This window comes from Cucurbita pepo, chromosome 1 (genome assembly GCF_057944985.1).
Source record: "Cucurbita pepo subsp. pepo isolate OVF chromosome 1, ASM5794498v1, whole genome shotgun sequence".
NCBI lineage: Eukaryota > Viridiplantae > Streptophyta > Magnoliopsida > Cucurbitales > Cucurbitaceae > Cucurbita > Cucurbita pepo.
Genome location: NC_141798.1, coordinates 17,114,663 through 17,128,373, shown reverse-complemented (window position 1 = coordinate 17,128,373; position 13,711 = coordinate 17,114,663). Strand labels below are relative to the sequence as shown.

General features: G+C 36.9%; 2 protein-coding genes and 1 pseudogene across 2 annotated transcripts; 1 reads left to right on the top strand and 2 right to left on the bottom strand.

Annotated features, from left to right (window-relative positions):
• The first annotated feature begins 519 nt into the window (after positions 1-519).
• LOC111788727 (uncharacterized protein At1g65710) lies at positions 520-2,879 on the top strand. The gene is made up of 2 exons (XM_023669193.2): positions 520-1,820; positions 1,930-2,879. Exons 1-2 carry the CDS (start codon positions 642-644, stop codon positions 2,689-2,691), a joined length of 1,941 nt encoding a protein of 646 aa, XP_023524961.1. The 5' UTR covers positions 520-641; the 3' UTR covers positions 2,692-2,879.
• Positions 2,880-6,413: 3,534 nt separating this feature from the next.
• LOC111807319 (2-methylpropanoate--CoA ligase CCL4-like) lies at positions 6,414-8,674 on the bottom strand. Its single transcript, XM_023692992.2, has 3 exons — positions 8,523-8,674; positions 8,357-8,449; positions 6,414-8,290 (listed from the first exon to the last, which is right to left on the bottom strand). Exons 1-3 carry the CDS (start codon positions 8,577-8,579, stop codon positions 6,572-6,574), a joined length of 1,869 nt encoding a protein of 622 aa, XP_023548760.1. The 5' UTR covers positions 8,580-8,674; the 3' UTR covers positions 6,414-6,571.
• Positions 8,675-11,782: 3,108 nt separating this feature from the next.
• On the bottom strand, positions 11,783-12,673 carry LOC111810581 (2-methylpropanoate--CoA ligase CCL4 pseudogene; annotated as a pseudogene).
• Between the last annotated feature and the right edge of the window lie 1,038 nt (positions 12,674-13,711).

Here is a 13,711-nt window from a genome sequence, read left to right as displayed (position 1 = left end):
ATTAATTTAATTTAAAATTTATAAACTTTATACCAAAATATATATTTTTAATTGTTTTTTTAAATTGATTAAGTTTGAAACATCTAATACTAAAATAATAGAAAGGCTATATTTTGTAACATGTTTTTAATAAATTTAAAAATAAAAGAATGTATTTTTAATAAGCTTTTAAAATTTTAATTTTATATTTAATAAATAAGAATTATTAAACACAATTATAAGTCTATTGATTAATTACTAAAATTAATTTATAATTATTTAGAAGATATTTTAAAAAAAATATAGATTTGATTTAGATAAAAACGACATGTCTTTATTCATATTTTGTGTCGCTGATTGACTCATTTGCCCTTGCAGCTTAATAATCCAACGGCTATTAATTCTCACAAATATTTTCAAATTTCGAATTTTTCCTTTCTCTTTCTCTTTCAAAAAAGTTGCAGCATTTTTGAATATGCTTCTTGAACACTGCGCCACCCGTTACGCTTCCCTTTTCTTTTATCTCTCTGTCTCTCTCTCTCTCCTCTAATCTCACTTTCAAATCTCAAAACCCCTCTCTCTCTAGCTCTGTTTCTTCCATTTCCCTATCTCTTTGCAAGATTTCCTGTGTTGGGTCAGCTCAAAATCGCCATTAATCTCTAATGGGTGCTTGTTTGAGCAAAAAGAAGAAGACTTTACCTTCGTTTTCTTCCACCCATGTGCCTCAAGATCCACCCATTTCCTGCAATGCGTCCAAACCCATCATCCCAATTTCTCACACTCCCGCCGCCATTGATGTGAACAGGGAGAAAACAGAACAAGAAAATGGGGTGGAGACAGAGTGCTCTGTGAAGAAGGAGGTGTTTGTAATTAACCACAGGAAGAGTCATGATGGGAGAGACAAAAATGGAGCCTCTGTTCTTCCAAATGAAGAGGAAAATGGAGGTGTTTTGTCTTCTTCTTCCTGTGAGATTTTGGAATCTGGAGATGTTGGGGAAAATTTGAAGGTGGGGTTGGTTAGAACTTCGAGCTGTACTAGAGAGGAGGTCGACGCCATTTTGATTCAGTGTGGAAGGTTGAGCCGGAGTTCGTCTGCTAATGGTAATGGAAGGAAGTATTCTGGTTCGAAAAGAAGCTTTGATTTTGACCATTCTGATAGAGATGGTGTTAATTCTGGAAATTACGGTGATGAAGATGAAGATGGGAAGATTCCCATTTCGGTGGAGGTTGATGACGACGGAACTCCGGCGGAGAAACGCCATAACCAGAGACAGCGCCACCGCCAATCTTCGAGATATTCTCCCTCTCAAGGGAGGAGGAGAACTCCCAGTAGGGAGAGAGATCAGAATCAACGATCCAGTAGCCGGGAGCGGCGTGTTAGCCGGTCACCTGGCCGACGGTCGGTGGAGCCGTCTGCCTCAAATGGTTCGAATAATGGCGGTGGTATTATTAGACCGGCGAAAATGGTTTCAGTTCCGGCTACAGTCGCTCATTTGGAAATGGATAAGAGCAACAATGTCACTGGTGGTTGTTCTGGCAATGATTCGGCCACTGCGACCGCCGTTAAGAGAATATCGGTTAAACGAAACGTCGGCGAGGCAACCGCCATGGCGGGTTCGAGAGTTGCTTCATCACCTCGTTCACAGTCCCCTGCAAGAATCAATGGACATGTCAAAGTTTCAGACGAAATTCAGCCGCCGCCGCCATCTCTCAGCCGCAGCTCATCAAGAAAAGCAGAGCAATCTCCTTACAGAAGAAACCCATTGAGCGAAATCGATACTAATTCACAGCAACACAACAGGATTCAATCTGCTAAAGACACAAACAATGGATCAAACCAGGTACATATGGAATCAACACACATTTTCTTAATGATTTCAGCTCCTAAATCTCTAGAAAACAGAGTATTTTAATACTGATTGATAATACCTTGTAATCTTTCAACCCCAGAAGCCAAAAACAGAGTCCAAAAGTAGCCACAAAGTAGCAGTTTCTCAAGTGAATAGCAGCAAAACAGGCACTCCGGCCACTGCAACAAGAGGGGTTGTGAATATCATCACCTCCACAGCACCACCATTGACAAACACAGAGGGAGTTCTTGCAAGAAGCAGATCAGGAAGACAATCCAGAGAATTTGACATCAATCCAGAAGTTCTTTTGAATCAAAATCAAACACCATCTTACACCAAGATGTTGCTTCAAGACATTCAAAGCTTCCATCAAAAGAATTCGAACTCTATTTCTCTTCCAGCTTGTGTAACCAAGGCGTGTTCCATTGTTGAAGCAGTTGCTGATCTCAATTCCTCTGCTTTCTCCGAGGATCGAAACAGAGACCCTTTTGATGATATTGTGGAACCAAGCTTCCATAAGTACGTGACTGTGAGAAGGGGAAGCCCTGCTGGAGGGGAAGATACAGAGGATCAAGAATCCTCCGGCAGCAACAGTTTTGTCGGAAGTGTTCAACAGCAGCAGCAGCAGTGGGGGAATTCAGCTGCCTCATGGGAACCCAACTCAGCTGATTCAACTGATTCCTCGTGGAGATCAAAAACAGGGGTGGACAGAGACGAGAGCAAGCGGAGAACAGGGGAGAGAAGGAGAGAGTCTGATTGTTCTTGTTCTTCCCGTAGAAGTGGGATTGGGCGTGGCAGAGTTGGTGGGAGTGGCAGTAAAGTTCTTCATACTGTTCCTGTTGCAGCCACTGGTACCAACTGATTTGAATTGTATAGATTCTTGGCTGTGTTGGAATTTGTTTGTGGATTTTTCCTCTTGAATTCTTGTTTTCATGCTGTGAAAAGAAGAATTTTAGTGTTCTGAATTTGTGTTCTGTTGCAAACTTGGAACGATTTGTACTGTGTTTGATAACTTCCACTCATTATTAGCAATAGCTCAGATTATTTGAAGTGTGATATGAGCAATGAATGTTGAAGCATGAACATAATATTTTGCTCTCGTTCCGAATTATTGCCATGGTTATTGATCGTACAACAATGCCTTCATTTGATCTAGATGAATACAAAGAACACGAGAAAGAAAATGCACACACTTGATCTTGTTAGGAATCACGATTCTATACCAATGAAGATGTATGGTGAGCCTCCTAAGGCCTATAAAGCCCTCAAACAGCCTTTCCTTGACTAAAGCTCGACTCCTTTCCTTTCTTTGGAGTATATAATTCAGTAAGTGATGTGTTGTTTTTTTTAGGTAGGTTTTAAAAAACGAAGGCGCCCCTTACAAATTAACTCACATAGATAAAGAAGATTTCTCGTTCCCGACTTACTTTTTAGACATGAAATAAGAGACAGAAACAACGTAGATAAAGAAGATTTCTTGTTCCCGACTTGCTTTTTAGACATATCTAACCATAATTCAACGAGCTGAAAGTAGCATCAACGGTCGTTGGCTGGAGGATGATAGCCACCCTTCCATGGGAAATCATAGACCGCCGGCTTTGCTCTCAGAGCAGCCTTCTCAACAGTTGTATACTCCATGCTCAGCTTACCTGCAAACATATTGTCACAATTTAGTGCAACTTATTTTAGTTTGAATTAGTTATGGAATATATGATATTCGTAATCTTCCAGAATATATTAGTTAGGAAATATATTTTAGATATCGTAATCAGTTGAATTTGAATAGTAGTATATTTTATTTTATTATCAGTATTTAGTTAGTTTATATTTTTTTGGTAGATATTATTTAGTATCTTGTATCCTATTTAAAGGTGATGAATATCAATGAAGATTGAACATTCGATCCCAATTCTTTTTCTAATTCTTAAATCTGTATTCTTTCGTTGAGTAATAATATTTTCATATCTATGCACACTTAGGAGTGGTAGATATTGCGTCACATATACCCAAAACTAATTACACAGCCCATGGCATGCCTTAAAATCAAGAACAACAAGAACTACTTACGAATATCCGCCGCTGAGACGGTAAAGGCGATGAAAAGCAGTGCGAAGAAGAAAAGCAACGCCATTGATATCTTGTGTGAACCCATTATGGTTGCTGTGAGGCTCTCAGAGCTGTCCCAGCACCCTTCTAATTTATACCCAATTTTCAAACCCTTTTCTCTCACTCTCTTCTGGATTTTAAGGTCAAAAACGAATCTTTCATGCCTGTCTTCCACTTTCTTTGTTTTCCCACCTAATCTTTCAATCAACTTGCCTATATGACTGTGATTAGTGTCGGGGTGATGATTCTTCGAGACGTGTTATCTATAGTCGCATATCGGATGTCCCCGTCATGTCCCACATTGGTTGGAGAGAAGAACAAAACCCCATTTATAAGGATGTGGAAACTTTTCTCTAGCATACACGTTTTAAAGCCTTGAGGGGAAGCCCAAAAAAGACAATATTTGCTAGCTGTGGATCTAGGTCGTTACAGTCCCGATTATGCTTGTTCATAACGTGTTGTCCATGATCGTATACTTTTTACTATTTCATGTTGTGTCAATAGAGAACGTATGTGATAAGATAAGGAACCAACTACAAGGGGAATAAGATTCGGATTACCTTGTTGATCGAATATCTCAAGGCAAGAACATTGTTTGAGATTCGAATCACTCCACAAGCAAGATCGATCATGTCTAGCTTGAATGATTCTTGTTGATCAAATATCTCAACACAAGAACACTTGGTTGAGATTCGAATCACTCCACAAGCAAGATTGATCATGTCGAGCTTGAATGATTCTACATGCAACCTAAACTACATAGAATTGGAAAGAAACTTAGCCATTGGCTAAAGAAAAGCACAGATGCTTCTTTCTATATTTTCTAAGTCTCCTTACAAATACAACATACATGACTTTATATAGCCTCAAAATGAAACTACTAAATGCATTCCAAGAGTTGTAACATTTATACTTAATGGCCATAATGAGCGTAAATGTAACCTAAAAATACAATAACTCTAAATTACTCTAAATTGTAACCCACCCAAAATTTACAACAATCAAACTTCATTCTTCTTCAATGTAGCATGAGTTGAAACATCTTTTGATAATTTTGACAACTTTTTCTTCACATCTTCATTGAAGTATATTGTATGATTGATGTCTCTTGGTTCATATCAGTATGACTGTTCACCAAAATCATGTCTATGCCGGTCTAAAATGCCCCCAAAATATACTAAAGGTAGATGCAACTAGTTGTCAATTCTTCGTGCCCTGAGTTATATATTATTTAATCTATGATGTTTCTTCTCTTTGCTTTAGACCTATAATGTTGCTTTCTCCAATTCTTTCAAATTGTTTTCAAGCTCACGTTTTTTAAAATATTTCTCGTAAAAATGACTCGAGCATACACCGATGTTATCCGTAAAATTTGAATTTCTCACAATTGACTTGTTTGCTAGTTAGAATAAATGCTCCACAATCGCTCTATTGCTGCCGTAAGAGTGTGATTGTGACACTTAGTAGCTAAAGGTTTGTTCGATAAGTTCCTTGTCTTTTATTTCGTTCATGTTTCTCTTATTACATCCAACGGTGTATTGGTCTTACCAATAATTTTTCCCTTTTTACAATAGGATTTTCCTTTTTTTTTTTTTTGCGACACAACCAAAACTTAAAAATATACCGAGATTAAATAAATAGTTTGAATTAAAATATACATTAAATAAATACTCAAAATTCTAATCCCCAAACTTATAATTGAGCATTAATATCTTTCTTCATTGAAATTTTAACCATTTTTTAATTCTTGGAATTAAATTTTTCTTCCCTAAAATACGTTATATAATTATTAGTTTACACTTTTTTTTTTTTTTTATTTACATTTTTACATTTTGAAATTTATTATTTATCTTTTAATTTATTAAAAACATGTGGGAATACTTATTGTTATAACAATTTTTTTTTTAATATTGGTGATAAAATTGAAATTAGTTACATAAATTTGAACCCAATTATTTATTTATTTTTTTGGAAAGGATCAATTATTTGCATTTTTTTTTATAAAAAAAAAACATTAAATTAGAGAAATTTTTTAAAAACCTTTTTCTTAATTTCCACAAAAAAGTCAAGTTCCACCAACCCCAAATTGGCTCCTTTATGTTGACTTGTAAGTCTTCCACCTCTCTCTCTCTCTGTATATATATTATATATATATATATATATATATATATATATATATATTTAAATGACCATACGTCCATCCAAATATATTTGATATTTTTTTTTATCGAGAGATCTCTTCCATGAACGAATTTATGTGTGGCTACCAATTTCTCGATTCTTTTCCTCGGTTGCATACCCATTTTTGTGCAAAATCAACCTTTATTGGACAAAGTGATAGAGAGCTCTTCAAGCCCTGATATCTTCGTGAATTCTTCTCCTTTCAATGTCACAAAGTTCATAACATCTTTTAATCGAAGATTGATGGATTGTGGACGAAGAATTTAGAATTTTCCTCCAAAATAGATTCAATAAGTGTTTCTTTGATTACATGCCGCTTTTTATTATTTTATTATTATTTTTCTGTAAATCTAATTTTTTTTTAAAAAAAAATTAAGATGGTTGGACATTTTTTATTAAATATTTAAAATTCCTTCTAGGTAAGGAATTAAAAATTAGAAAAATGACATTTTTGCTTACTTTTTCTCTTGGGATCGTGGATGCTTTGCTTGGCCCATTGACAAGGCCATTTCCCTAAGCATATACTTTTGAATCTTTCCTGTTGATGTTTTCGGTAGCTCCGTCATGAACACCACCATCTTCGGCACCATAAACCGCGGTAGCTTCCCTCTACAATGCTCAATAATTTCCTTCTCGGTCGGTTTTTGAGCCAATCCCTCTCTTAAGCTAACAAACGCACACGGCGTCTCCCCCCAAAACTCATCCGGTCGAGCCACCACCGCCGCCTCATTCACGGATGGATTCATATACAAAACCGATTCCACCTCAACGCTACTCAAATTCTCTCCGCCACTTATAATCACATCCTTCGACCGATCCTTAATCTCCAAATATCCATCAGGATGCATCACTCCAACATCTCCGGAAAAGAACCACCCCTCCTCAGTCATCGACTTCGTCGTCGCATCTCGATCTTTCAAATACCCAAGCATGATCGACCCACCTCTTAAAACAATCTCTCCAATCGAAACTCCATCTCGTTTCACACTCTCTCCCGTCTTTTGATCCACCACATCAACCGCCGTCATCGCCACCGTCCTCACCCCCTGCCTCGACTTTAGCCGCGCCCTCTCCGTCGTCGGTAGCTGGTTCCACTCCGCCTTCCACGAGCAGAAAACAACCGGCCCAGCTGTCTCTGTCAGTCCGTATCCATGAGTCACATCAAACCCTAACGACTCTGTACGGAGCAAAACCTCAGAAGGTGGCGGCGCTCCACAAGTGAGAATCTTTACCGGCCAATCAAACGGTCGATTAGTTGGAGAGTTAGTTAACATGTTCAACACCACCGGAGCTCCACATAAGTGTGTCACGTGATGGCGGCGAATTAGGGTATAAATCAACGCCGCATCGAATTTTCTAATGCATATATTTGTGCCGCCGACAGCCGCCATGCCCCATGTTAAACTCCACCCATTACCATGAAACATAGGTAATGTCCATAAATAAACCGATTGCTTTGGAACTTCCCATTCAAGAAGCACATCGAGAGTTATTATAAAAATTCCTCTATGACATTGAACCACTCCCTTCGGCGAGGAAGTGGTTCCCGACGTGTAATTAAGAACGATCGGATCCCATTCGCTCACCGGCCGAATCCACCGGAAATCGGAATCCCCTTTCCGAATCATTTCCTCATACGAATCGACAAAATAGTCGTGAATCATAATACATGACGATGATGATTCCTCCGCTGCAGCGTCATCGGTAATGAGGACGAGCATTGGACGTTTTGTCTCCGGCGGAAACAACGCCAAGGCATCATGGATTAGAGCACAAAAGGCTTGATCGACAAATATGAGTTTTGATTCACTATGGCTTAGGAGGATGGAGATGGTTCGAGCGTCGAGACGGGTATTGATAGTGTTGAGGATGGCACCGGCCATCGGAACAGCAAAGTGGAGTTCGTACATGGGGGGAGTGTTGGGAGAGATGACGGAGACGACGTGGCCTCGTTGGATGCCGATGGATGAGAGGGAAGAGGCGAGTTGAAGGCATCGACGGTGGGTGTCCGACCAAGTGTAGGTGGTGTCGCCGTAGATGATTGACGGAGAGTCGCCGTAGATGGTAGCGGCTCTCTCGAGGAAACCGAGAGGAGTGAGGGGAGAGGAATTAGCAGGTCTTGGCTTCAAATCTTCCGTGGAAATAGATTGGGAGGATATGTAACGCTTACTCGTCTGCGTTAAATATTATTAAATTTTAATGTCATACTAAAAAAATAACATTAACATCTTTAATCTTACCTTCATTGAAATCGACCGTTTGGCTTCATGGGTAGGTACTAATGTTGATGGTCTAAAATTAGAATTGTAGTCATTACACATCAAAGCTGAATCCTGTAGATGAAGAGAAAGAAGATGACTTGAAAGTCGGTAGCTTTATGTTCAATATCAAATCAAAATTTCTTACCGTTAAGCCTTTGAAGGTTAACTTTACGGGACGCCATGGAAACCAAGTGCTACACATGGTTGCTAAATGTTGTTGATGTCAATGGTTGAGCTAGGGTGAAGAGTACCAACCAAACTCTATAATTGTTCTACAAGAGCTTCAACAAATGTTTCAATTTATATATGGTTAATTTATAACTCATATTTTTAAGATGAAAAATTACTGATGTGACAAGTTAATGGAAATTAATTAACATTTATATCATTATTAATAGAGAAACTAATTGCATTTAATATGGTTTGAATTAAAATAAGTTAATTGAATTAATTTAATCAGTTATCAATAGAAATTAATTACTTTAGGGAAGGTAAATTTTTTTGGTCTTTCAAATTGAAGTTTAATTTCTAGTTAATTCTTCAATCTTCCCAACTAAAATTTAGTATTGAATTTATAGTACTAAATTGTGACAGGTAACAACCGACAGAGACCGATAGAGGGTTTTAAAACGACGATAGATAACAACTGGTAGCAATTGATAGAGATTAAGTAACAATTGATAAAGATCGATAGAGGATTTTAAAATGACGATACATAACAATTGATAGCAATCGATAGAGATCACGTAACAACCGATAGAGACGGATAGAGGGTTTTAAAACGACGATACATAACAATTGATAGGAATCGATAGAGATCACGTAACAACCGATAGAGACTGATAGAGGGTTTTAAAACGCGTCTACTAAGGAGAGGTTTCCACACCCTTGTAAAGGGTGTTTCGTTCTCTTCCTCAACCATGTGGGATATCACAATTCACCCCTTCGAAGAACTGATTTAATTCTAATTATATAGAGAAAAGTTCAGAATTTGTTCGATAAAATTTCGTAAAGATTCTATAAAATGTTTTTGATAATTTAAGAAAACCATAAGAACTAACTATAATATTTAACTAATTTTTATATATTTCAATTTGAGTCTCATCCCATTTTAGTTCTTTCATAAATCTTATAATTAATTCTTATTATTAATTTTGATGTTAATATTCTTAAGAAATTGATTAAAATTAATAATAATTTTCATATTAGAATAGACGTAATGTAAATATTGTTATAAAATTATAAGATATTAAGGTTAATCGAGCCTAACTTCTTGTCCAAATAAATTAATAATTTGTACATTTAAAAATAAAAAATTCATATTTCTTAGTTATCTTATCTGAAAGATCACTCTCATTTGAATGTGATCTCGGTTAATTTATATACGCATCTTTTACTTGGGTATCACATACCCATAAGTTTCCGCATTGGATCATCCCCGAATCATATCTTACTGGGAGAGGTACTGTTCTAGTTCCATTTGCAACGACTCTATTTTCTTATTAAAAACAAGGTTCTTAATGCAGGCATGACATGACTGTTACGTGCATAAACATTCTTTTAAAATATTTCATAAACAATGTCATGGACTTATGAACTTAAATGTTCATGGTAAAATCTTTTAAAACAATATAGCAGAAATTCAATAATGTGAAGTTTAAATAAAATAATGCCGTAATCTAACTTAAGGGCTCTAAATAACATAAATGCATCTACCCTAACTTAAGTCTCATTGCCAGCATCGTCATCTGTGCAGATGTGCCTTACTAGGGGTGTACATGGTCCGGGTTGGGTTGACCCAACCCAAAAGTTCGGGTTGGTTGGATGGGTAACCCAACCCACCCAAAACTTTTCACAACCCAACCCAACCATCTATTTTCGGGTTGGGTTGTCAATTTTTTTTTAAAGTTTTATTTATCCACAATTTATAATTATTTGGATATAATCTTAGATAAAATATATTAAAAGTTCACACACAATACACAAATCAATCCATAATTATTCACACACACAAAAAAAAAATAATAAAAAAAAATAAAAAATTCAATAAAAAACAACGGGCAAAAATTGTAATATATTAACATAGTTCAACATTGTCACACAAAAAAAAAAAAATAAATAAATAAATAAAAAAATTCAATAAAAAACAACGGGCAAAAATTGTAATATATTAACATAGTTCAACATTGTCATAAAACTAAAAACCTTTAATTGATATATGCTTACTTATACGTGACCTACATTGTGATATAATAATAAAGAGAAAATAAATACATTAGAATTTAACATTTGAAATTATATATATAAAAGAAAAAAAAAACATCTATTGCATGGATCAAACTCAGGCGTGAGTCTTGCCAAAGTACCACTCTGGTAAATTCATTATACAAAAATATTCTTAATACATTTTATATATTTTAATTTGGCTCGGGTCAACCCGAGGGCCACAAACCCGAAACCGAACTGATTCAGTTCGGGTTCAGAAAAATGAACCCAACCCTACCCGAAATGCTAATCCAACCCAACCCAACCCAACCCTTATAGTTAGGGTTGGGTTATTCGAGTTGTCGGGTTGAATGTACACCCCTATGTCTTACCTTTACTTGAAAAATAAGAAATATTCATTACGTAACCCTACTACTAGTCAGAAAATGCAATCATGCTTGGGGCTTATCATTTCATAAAAAACATTTTCGAGTCTGGGCTAAAATTAGATGTGTAATACTTCTTTACACATGACTCACGTACATGCACATGGACCCACCAGACGAGTGTATATATACTCCTTGGGTTTGTCCTTCAACTAGCACACACTCATGCTGTCAGAGCCACAGAGGGAAAGGAGTCCGCATAATATCCTGACACACATAGATATCGTAATATACGCGTCCGTGCTCATCATAACGGGAAATTATTTGAAGACATACAAAAATGCATGAAGTCCCCCGAGCTTAAAATCATTCATACATAATTTCTAACAAATCTTCCATACTTAACATAGCTTACATGGTATAGCTTACATGGTATGACATGGTGTATAGAGGTTAGGTTATCATTATCATAAAATGGCTCCACAACATACGACAATCACGTTTAGCATAGCTTATAAACTTGGCACAGCATAACATAGTCTAACATGACATAGCATAACATAACAATCATAATTATGACATGTGCAAGAGGCCACGAGAAACGTGTCATCATATATCATATAATTTGTCCAACCAAACCAATAGTAGAGTCACGAGCGACCTAAGCCAAAATCGCCAATTTAACCTTAGTGTAGTCTAGAACTCAACTAATTAATATATAAATAAAAATTAAAAAATTTGAATCTCTCACTTGTTTGGAAGTTTATTTGTTAACTTTATTTATTTATTTATTTATTATTGTTATTTTGTCGTCTTTGTCTTATTACAACATGAAGAGGAGAGCATGTCTCCACTTATTAATAACATTTATTATTAATGTGAGGATATTTAATTAATTCTTTTTACAACTCCTCTTTCTAGGGCCCATTGACCTAGCCATTTCCCTAAGTAAATACTTTTGGATCTTTCCGGTCGACGTTTTCGGCAGCTCCGTCATGAACACCACCGTCTTCGGCGCCATAAACCGCGGTAGCTTCCCTCTACAATACTCAATAATCTCTTCCTCTGTCGGCTTCTGAGTCAATCCCTCTCTCAAACTTACAAACGCACACGGCGTCTCCCCCCAAAACTCATCCAGCCGCGCCACCACCGCCGCCTCATTCACGGATGGATTCGTATACAAAATCGACCCCACCTCAACGCTGCTCAAATTCTCTCCGCCGCTTATAATCACATCCTTCGACCGGTCCTTAATCTCCAAATACCCATCAGGATGCATCACTCCAACATCTCCGGTATGGAACCACCCCTCGTCGGTCATCGACTTTGCCGTTGCTTCTCGATCTTTCCAATACCCAATCATGATTGTTCCTCCTCTCAAAACAATCTCTCCAATCGAAACTCCGTCTTGTTTTACACTCTTTCCCGTCTCTAAATCAACCACATCTACCGCCGCCATCGCTGCAGTCCTCACACCTTGCCGCGCTTTCAACCGCGCATGCTCCGTCGCCGGTAGCCGGTTCCACTCTGCCTTCCAAGAGCAGCAAGTCACAATCCCCGCTGTCTCTGTCAATCCGTATCCATGAGTAACATCAAATCCTAATGTTTCAATGCGTGACAAAACAGCCGCAGGCGGCGGTGCTCCACCAGTGAAAATCTTGACCGGTCGATCAAGAAGTCGGTTGTTCAAAGAGTTCGTTAGCATAATTTATTACTAAATATCCTTAATAATAATAATAATAATACTATTATATTATTATTTTCATGTGTGATAGATTTATGTATTTAGTGGTTATGTTTAAAATTGGTAAGTTTCCAATCTCATATTTGAGACAAAAACAGAGCAACCATTACAGAGCTCTAACGTGTTTATTCATCTAATTAGCAGGTCGTGGTTATTCATCTTACGTATGAGTTGAATTATGAACGAAATCGGTAAAGTATGGGTAATTGAGAGACAAGTCGTTATGATATTATTTAAGATAATTGTACTATTATTTAAGTCTAACGTGTATGGGTAATTGAGAGACAAGTAGTTATGATAGGTTATGTAAGATTACAAAATAAGGCTTAAGAGAGAGACACTTGTAGCCTATTTGTTTCGGTAGGTCAGGATATTATGTGCGGTGACTAATATGAGGTCACCAACTACTCCATAGTAGTGAACTTGTCTAGATAAGAGCAATGGTCCACATAAGTATCATAGTTGGTAGGCACGGTGATATGAACAACGACCAAGGAATTTCCATACCTCAAGGTCCAATTACAAGGACGAGAGCCAAGAAGCTACAACAAACCTTATACAGTTATATTCAAGCTATGGTGAGCTCATCAAAGGAAATTCTAGAAGACGTTGGTGACCTCCCTTATATGTTATGCAAAGTTGAGCTTCAAGACAGAGATGAATTAAATGCACTTTAAGTTGCATTTAATGAACTCCGCTGAATTTATCAATAGTCCAAGGATGACTAATAAGCCCATTTTATTATTTGCATTATTTAATTATAGTTTAACTATTTGTTTTCATATTTAAGCTAGTTTTAAATATAGGAGTTAAGGTTATATTGTAACCCACATAGGTTACTATATTCCACCATTAACCAGCCATTTTAATATGGAGGTTATGAGTATTTCTCATTTACTAGCCCATTTAATTTTAGAGTTATGTATCACATAGGTTACGGTTTGTAAAGGCTATATAAAGCCTTCTTTTCTTTGATTAGATCAGATTTTGGAATTGAGA

Excerpts from the sequence above, each read along its gene's own strand:
- LOC111788727 (XM_023669193.2), top strand. The coding sequence starts at position 642 with ATGGGTGCTTGTTTGAGCAAAAAGAAGAAGACTTTACCTTCGTTTTCT. Across the intron at positions 1,821-1,929 it reads CAAACAATGGATCAAACCAG|AAGCCAAAAACAGAGTCCAA; the intron begins GTACATATGGAA and ends TTTCAACCCCAG.
- LOC111807319 (XM_023692992.2), bottom strand. The coding sequence starts at position 8,579 with ATGTGTAGCACTTGGTTTCCATGGCGTCCCGTAAAGTTAACCTTCAAA. Across the intron at positions 8,450-8,522 it reads TAACCTTCAAAGGCTTAACG|GATTCAGCTTTGATGTGTAA; the intron begins GTAAGAAATTTT and ends CTTCATCTACAG. Across the intron at positions 8,291-8,356 it reads AACGGTCGATTTCAATGAAG|ACGAGTAAGCGTTACATATC; the intron begins GTAAGATTAAAG and ends TATTTAACGCAG.